Source organism: Kryptolebias marmoratus, linkage group LG12 (assembly GCF_001649575.2).
Source record: "Kryptolebias marmoratus isolate JLee-2015 linkage group LG12, ASM164957v2, whole genome shotgun sequence".
NCBI lineage: Eukaryota > Metazoa > Chordata > Actinopteri > Cyprinodontiformes > Rivulidae > Kryptolebias > Kryptolebias marmoratus.
The window spans coordinates 14755880-14764457 of NC_051441.1; the positions used below are offsets into that span (position 1 = coordinate 14755880).

Sequence of the window (8578 nt, forward strand, 5' to 3'; positions counted from 1 at the left end):
ACATCTAGGCTTTAGTTGTCTTTTTTTTTTTTTTTTTTTTTTACAGTCGACGCTACTGATTGGTCAAATTTAACCTCAACGATGATGAGGTGCTTTGAAAAGACTGGCCAAGAATCATAATACATGTTTCTTTTATCTCCAATTGGCTTAAACAGTAAAAGTTTTCAAATTTGCTGCAATCAAGCTACAATCTAATAGGTTATGTAGGTCGTGCAGACTGTTGTGGGGTTGTCACCTAATGAGAAAGAGGCTTATAGAAACCAAATTCCTTGTGGATTTTATCAGGATATGAAGAACTCTAAACAAGTGGAACGGGGAAGATTTAGGGTCAAATCAAGCTGAAAGAGAGAAGTGTTCTTGTTCGTAAAATTGTCTTTGGTTGAGTATAAAAACTGTTATTTTGTGGTGTGTGCCTGATGTTATTGGTATCAGATGTCATTTCAGCAACTGAAGATATTCATTTCTGGCAAAAAGATTGTTTATCTCTGTCTCTCTCAATAACATTTCTGTTCTTCTATTCCCTTTCTCATCCTAAACTCTTTATGTTGTTCTTATCCTCATCCCTGCAATCCACACGCTCCGTTGAGGCTTCTCGGTTTATTTCCTTCAAGGACAATAAACCTATAGGAGCGGTCAGCAAAAACTCTGTAGCCTTCGCAAAAGTGAGCAACTTATCCTGAACTTGTAACTTTACCTTCGCCCCTCGCGTTCCCACTGCTTTTTGCATAAACATAAATGCGCACATACGGCATGTTGTATGTATGCATGCATACACGCGCTACTTTAGGAATCAAAGCTCTGCTTAGTAATGTCTGTCACGTCTCTTTTTCCATCTTGCTTTCATCTTCCTTGTAATTTACCAGCTTGTCCTTCACTGCTTATTTTCCCTCTGTTATCAGAGTGTTTCTTTGATCTTAACGTGTCTCTTCACAATTTCTTGATTTAACATATCTATTTACTTCGTTTTCTGTTTCTATGGATGACAATGCAGGGGTTTTTATTATTATTATTATTTTCATGACAGGGTCTGTGCAAGGAAAAGGAGCTGCTCAGCACAAATCCCACCTCTTTGATGCTGGAAGTGATCAGCTACATGTTTCCTAAGTGGCTGCTGCTGGTTCTGCTGTTGTACTTGTTGTTGCTGGTGTTTCAGCTTTCATTTGGATGGAACCTTCTGGGTGGAATAAAATATTCATGATGGCAAAGAAAGGAAACATCAAACTCTACAAGCCTACATCCTGCACCATACTGTGCGTAGACACTTACCGTGTGGTGGGCAGAGAGGAGGAGAAAGTAAATACACTGAGGTACACACGTATAGATATTTTCTTTGCATCAACAGCTGTGGTTTCAACATATAGATTACACTTTGTTTCTTCCCTTGTTCTGTTTTCCACTACTTATCAAAAAGATGAAAAATTCTTTTCTTTTCTCATCAAACTCCAGATCTTCATCACTGGTTTATCCACTGTGCATGTTGAGAAAACCAGCTTTATTTTTTTGTTATCTAAGGTGCTTGTCTGCTTGCTTCGAGGAACTGAAAAATTTAGGCTTTTACCTTCAACATTTACTTTTGAAAGCTTCCTTTGTGAAATATTCATGCCTTAATCTTGTTGAACAAGGATGCTGCATTAACATTCTCAGCAGCATCATTTTTTTAGCTGTTTTTTTTGTCTGCCCTTCAGACATTGTCAAACTACAGTTTAAAAAGGGTGAAAATGGGAATAAATGAAATAGGCAGGAAGATTAACGTACTGTCCACAATTTTACATCAGAGTTTGATGGCTTTTAGTTTGATCAATTATGATGAGAAGGTTGTGTTTGAGGTTCTTTCCTTTTCTGCCAGAATGAATACATGTAGCTGTTCCTGTAGCAGCGGAGATATGAAACAGTCATATAGTTCCACTTTGAAACTTGCATCACATAAAATAAACTACATTCGGCAATAAAAGCAGCAGGGACATCTACAACAAGCGGAGCATCTGTAGACTCACTCGTAACTTGACACGTCGTATCGCTGTATATAAAACATATATGTAGCCTCTGGGTCTAGCAACCTCAAACCTAAAAAAGGGCCTAAAATTCCTAAAACTTCATTCTCTTTAAAGAGCAAACAAATTAAAAAAGAAAAAAGAAAAACGCAGGCCGCTGTTAAGACTAAAAATAATTTTACTTCACATTATTAGTTTGGAGAAAATGTTTCTTGTAAGTTTGTGGTCATCATCGCTGGCTCGTCTTCCTCACCTATAGTTTTCTGGCCAACAATTATTGTCCTTTCGCTGTAAAATCATTTCATTTCCTCTGCTTTTTCCTTCCTTTTCATCCTTCCGTGAAACTAAAGCTACATGCTCGAGTGTCCTTCTCTTCAATTAGATATTGCATCTCTCACACCACCACTATCATTACAAACTATGAAATTTGATTGAATCTTCCACTGTGGTGCACATAGAACAGCTAGAAAACTTAGAGGCTGATTGGAAATTTTACTAAAAATGGAACAAAGATACACATTCACTCAAGGGGCTTTAGTAGCTTGGTTGTCAGCGCTGCAGTCTGGTAATCCTGGTTTAAGTCCAGGTTGTTACCTCTCTATGTGTGTCAAGACCATTATGTAATTTTCTCACATTAATGTAATTCTAAGGGAGAAAATGTATCATGCTGTAGTTTAAGGACGAATGATTTGTCGATTCCAACACCTGAAGGCAAAGTCAGTCACATAAGAACTTTAGTTTTCATTGTAGTGACGCCTTTAACTTTTTCGAATTTTCTAACGTAGCTGAACACACCCTCACCTCTAAAACATACGATGAGAAGCAGGGTGAGAACATGAATAAATTATATGTGAAAAATGAAGGGGACTCGTGCGTAAAGGATTTTCTCATGTCATTTTTAAAAAAAGGTTTAGCTCCATATATTCTGTGCATTAAATGTGTGTGGGATGTGTGTGTGTGGGTGCTCATGTACCTTTACAAGGTCTTTCTAAAATGTTAAAAAATACATAGTAAAATATGTGTACGTAAAGAATGTTTTTTAAAAAATCCACATAGGGGGAAGGAAAATGCATGAAACCTTAAAACTGACTTAAGGAGAAAATGGAAAGAGGCCACTGGATGAGTTTATGAACACATGCAGCCAATATGCCTTAAAATGCTGTTTTTCACAAGTGAAAACACACTCAGTCAACATGAATGCACCACTTACTCATACCCTTTCAAACATCTCCCTCTTGTGTTAGAAGGTTAGACTGCAGAAGCAGCAAACGCAGCAGTGACATTTGTGATCAGTTCAAATCCTCAAATCTCTGCCTGTATATTTATGTCTATCATACATGACGATACATCACCAGTTCTATCAATATCATATATTCAGCACATCTGGATGTGTGTAACACGGTGCTTCAGACAATAAAAAGTGTGTGTTTAAGTGGGTAATTTAGTTCTGACTTGAGTGTGTGTGCAGAAACACAGATCCAGTAAAATCAAGTTACTAATATGAAATCCTTCTGAAATATTCCTTGAGTACTGCAATCCATTGTAGACACTGGAGCTTCTGCATCTATTTTACCAGAAATTATTTACAAGCAACATCTGGCACAATGTCCACCGACAGAACTGAAAAACTCTCTCTGAAATCTCTCTTCTCCTGACTGATCTCTCACGTGTTGATTTTAAAGCTGAACGTGAAGACCGTCCTAAACTTAACAACACTGCAACAAATCGTCTACTCAAGGATAGCCTAAAGTGAAGAAAACCCTTCCAGAGAAAGTTAAACCTAAAATAATAATTGTATTTGAGTAAATAACATTCATGAAATGTAATTTTTTTTAGATTTGGTTTCATTTATTTTCACAGAGGGCCACATGAGCATTATGGTTGTCCTCAAAGGGCCAGCTGTAACTGTGATATGTAACTAAATACAATGCAATGTAAAATAAAAGTAACTAACATATTGTTAAATAACCATTTCTGTATTTATTAATTATTCAAGTTTCAAATAATACACATGCATTTGCATAGATGTAAAAATGTATGTTAGCTTATTGTTCTGTTACTATAATATGTATTCTTTCATCAGGTTATTATGAAGGCAGGTAAAAAGGTCCTTTTATCAGCTGCACACAGCCTTGCAGAGATTAGTATACATTCAACTAATACATAGTTCCCATTAGACGCCAAACTTCTGGACACTCACCCTTTCGTCGCCATCACTATAGGCCAGCGGTCTCCAATCCTGGTCCTGGAGAGCCACCATCCTGCATGTTTCACTTGTTTCTCTGCTCCAACACTCCTGATTTGAATCAATGGGTGATTAACAGGCTTCTGCAGAACATGAAGAGGTGATTTAACCTCTGAATCAGGTGTGTCGAAGCAGGGAAACAAGTAACACATGCAGGATAGTGGCCCTCGAGTCATGCAGAAGTGTGATAGTTAAGCAATGTCCTTTAGTGGTGGGTTTACAAGGAAATAACTTCAATTATGAACGAAAGTTAGAAAGTATTTATACACACCTAGAAAATATAAAAAGTCTCAATATACAATAACATATGTACATTAAATTAACAGCACTTAAAATGCAACATATCATGACAAAACCTTATTTAAAATTTACAATATTGCACCTTCTATGGCTATCACCAAACAAACTTCAAAACAACCTCATCCATTTATTTTCTTTTACCCGCTCCTCCTTTCTGGGTCACGAGGAGCTGGTGTCCATCTCCAGCAGTCCCTGTGCGAGAGGCGGGGGAACACCCTGGACAGGTCGCAGGTCCATCATAGGGACATATGAGACAAACTGCCATTCACACTCTCACTCACACTTAGAGACAATTTAGAGTTACCAATTAACCTAACATGCATGTTTTTGGTCTGTGGGAGGAAACTGGAGTACCCGGAGTAAATGCACGTTTGCACAGGGAGAACCTGCAAACTCCACCCAGCCCCAGGTCAGGAAGCAATCCTGCAACCTTCTTGCCAGGAGGCGACAGCTCCAATCACTGCACCACTATTCCACCAAAAACAACTTATGTTGTATTACATATGTAAACCATCAGCCATCTGGACTGAGGCTATTTAATGCAAAATCTCATCAATTCAGAGCCATTGTATCCTATTAAAAAAACAAACAAACTAGAAAGTGCATCAATAACAGCATGAGTAGTATTCTATGTTATCACAGGGTTGTTTCTCTGTATTTATATGCATTAATCATTTCTGACAGATATTCTATTCAGGAGCTGACAAGATCAATCTGGTGTTTTTGCATTTAAACAGTACATGATTGCAGTGGTTCTTCATAAATATTAGACAAGTTTTCAGTCGGGTGTGACATAGATACCATCCATTTTCTTCACCTGCTTTTTTTTGAATGCGGGAAGCTGGCGCCTATCTCCAGCAGTCACTGCGCGAGAGGCGGGGGACACCCTGGAGAGGTCACACGTCCATCACAGGGACACACAGAAACAATCGAGACAAACAACCAGGTTTTCACTCATGACAATTTTAGAGTTACCAATGAACCTAGCATGCATGTTTTTTGGTCTATGGAAGGAAACTGGAGGAACTGGAGAAAAGCCACACATGCATGGGGAGAACATGCAAATTCTTAATAGAAACATAAATACAAATATCACTGCAAGTAAAAACTACTGCAATTATGAGAAACAATTTTCCAAAGCATCCAGACTATTTAACATCAAACCCTAGAGCTGATCAGTTTGAATTATGTGTAAACTCCTAAGTGTCTTTAGCAGCTGTCTTAATGTTCACAACTAAATTGTTTTCTGCTTCTGAGTGGACTGTCATGTGTCTGTTTAGATTTGACTTTTGTCCAAACCTTTTCCCACAACGATCACAAGCAAATGGTTTCTGTCCTGAGTGGACGCTCATGTGTCTGTTCAAAGTTGAATTCAGTCCGAACCTTTTCCCACAGTGATCGCAAGCAAACGGTTTCTGTCCGGTGTGGATTTTCATGTGTCTCTTTAGAGTTGACTTAAATCCAAAGCTTTGGCCACAACGATCACAAGCAAATGAATGTTGTCCTGTGTGAATTCTCATGTGTACATATAGTTGTGATTTTCGCCCAAACCTTTGTCCACAGACATCACAAGCAAATGGTTCCGTGTGGATTTTCATGTGTGAGTTTAAATGTGACTTTTGTCTAAACCTTTCCCCGCAGCTACCACAGGCAAATGGTTTCTGTCCTGTGTGGATTCTCATGTGTGTGTCTAAATGTGTCTTCTGTCTAAACTTTTGCCCGCAGCTACCACAAGCAAATGGTTTTTGTCTTGTGAGGACTCTCATGTGTCTGTTCAGATTTGACTTTTGTCCAAACCTTTTCCCACAGTGGTCGCAAGCGAATGGTTTTTGTCCTGTGTGGATTTTCATGTGTCTGTTTAAAGTTGACTTTTGTCCAAACCTTTGTCCACAACGATCACAAGCAAACGGTTCTGTGTGGATTTTCATTTGTGTGTCTAAATGTGCCTTTCGTCCAAAGTTTTCTCCACAACTGTCACAAGCAAATGGTTTCTGTCCTGGGTGGATTCTCATGTGTCTGTTCAAATGTGACTTTCGTCCAAACTTTTGTCCACAGCTGTCACAAGCAAACGGTTTCTGTCCTGTGTGGACACTCAGGTGTGTGTTTAAATCTGACTTTCGTCTAAAACTTTGTCCACAGACATCACATGCAAATGGTTTCTGTCCTGTGTGGATTATCATGTGTCTGTTTAAATTTGACTTTCGTCCAAACACTTGTCCACAAACATCACAACTAAATGACATTTGTCTTGACTGGATTTTCTCATCATCCTCACTGACTTCAGTCGTTGAAGAGCTGGAATCATCTTCATGAGTATTTAGATCTGGGTTCCTGGTAGTTTCTGCTCCTCCACAGTCCTCTCCACCAGTTGCTGCTTTCACCTGATCCACTGAGCTGATGGTTGGAAGACCTCTGTCTTCCACTTGGTGCTGATGAAGCTGTGAGAACAGAGGCTTCTCTTCATCTTCCTCACTCTTCAAAGGACCTGCAATGAATGCAGACTTGGTGTCATCAGTCTCTGTTTTCACATAAAGCTTTTTTCCCTCCAGACTGGTCCAAGATTCCTCCTCTTCCTCCTTTATGTTGAGGGTCTCTGGGTCCTGCTGGTCCACACCAGGTCTCCAGTCTTCAGGGGCTTCTTCTTTAATCACCATTGTCTGCTGAACATCTGCAGGGAAGACAGAAACACATGAACATTAAGGACAGTTAAAGCTTTATATTCACACTGAAATTACTTGTGTTATTGCTGATAAACCTAAAACAACAGTGCTGGATGTCAGAAAACCAGCTGACACTAAATCCATATACACTGGACAAAAATTCAAACACAGCACTTTTGTTTTTGCTCCTATATTCAAACATTTAAGACTTTTCCTATGTGTGGCATATCACAATGCTGATTAGACAGCATGATTATTGCACAGGTTTGCCTTAGGATGGCCACAATAAGAGGCCACTCTAAAATGTGCAGTTTACTTTTACTGTATTTTAGAAAAATGTGTTCTGGATTGATAAACACAAAGTTGAATTTTTCTGACCCAATTCTTAAAACACATTTTATGCAAAAAAGTAAAATAAAATCTGCGGGGGTTTTTTTTGTTTTTTTTTTAATGCTTTCATGGTGAACAAGGCAACAATAGCAGCCAGATTAGCTGTCCTGCTCCAGGTCCAAGTGAAGCACACATAACAGCATAACAGGTCCCCCAAACAAGAAGCCAAACACCACTCAATACCAGATAACTGAGTCCAATCGAGCCTAATACATCCATCAGTCTGTCAGTCAAAAAAAGGAAAAGAGAGAGAGAGAGAGAAAGTAAGAGAAACAGACAGACAGATAGACAGATAGATCATTTCAGTTTGTTTAGTAATGTTTTGTTGACTATGTAGACAGCTGGCTGTGAGAGGCAGATGTCCTGTAGCATAGGTCTGTGGTGGGGGAATTCATTTATGTATTTGTTTGTCTAAATGTACTAGTTCTTATTATTTAAATTTATTGCTGTTGTTAGAAGCAAACCACAAACTCAAAATCTCTATCTCGTTCATTAGCTTCATAAACGTGTAACTAAACTGTTACAAACATGATGACAGCTGATCCAAATATACAAACCTAATCTGTGCAGTTGAAATTCAGGGTCGAAAACAGCATCCAGGATTCTGTTTTGTTGCTCATTGTCCTTTAAATGCGAATGTTCCTCTTCATTATATGCAGCTGTTTTTTCCAGAAGCCCAAATATTTCTGCTCCTCCACAGTCCTCTCCACCAGTTGCTGCTTTCATCTGATCCACTAAGCTGATGGCTGGAAGATCTCCATCTTCCACTTGGTGCTGATAAAGCTGTGAGAACAGAGGCTTCTCTTCATCCTCCTCAGCCTTTAGAGGGACTGCAGTGAAAGAAAACCTGGTCTCATCAGTCTCCGTTTTCACATAAAGCTTCTCTCCCTCCAGACCGGTCCAAGATTCCTCCTCTTCCTCCTTTATGTTGAGGGTCTCTGGGTCCTGCTGGTCCACACCAGGTCTCCAGTCTTCAGGGGCTTCTTCTTTAA

The 8578-nt window shown here is 39.1% G+C and overlaps 1 protein-coding gene across 1 annotated transcript in view; it reads right to left on the minus strand.

Annotated features, from left to right (window-relative positions):
• Positions 1-4481: 4481 nt before the first annotated feature.
• Positions 4482-8578, minus strand: part of LOC108229480 (zinc finger protein 2 homolog) — a 5508-nt gene continuing 1411 nt past the window's right edge. The window contains exons 3-4 of the mRNA XM_037978650.1: positions 8144-8545; positions 4482-7204 (exon numbers count right to left, since the gene is read on the minus strand). Coding sequence (XP_037834578.1) covers positions 5736-7204; positions 8144-8545 — 1871 coding nt within the window. The 3' untranslated portion in view covers positions 4482-5735. The remainder of the gene's footprint in view (positions 7205-8143; positions 8546-8578) is intronic.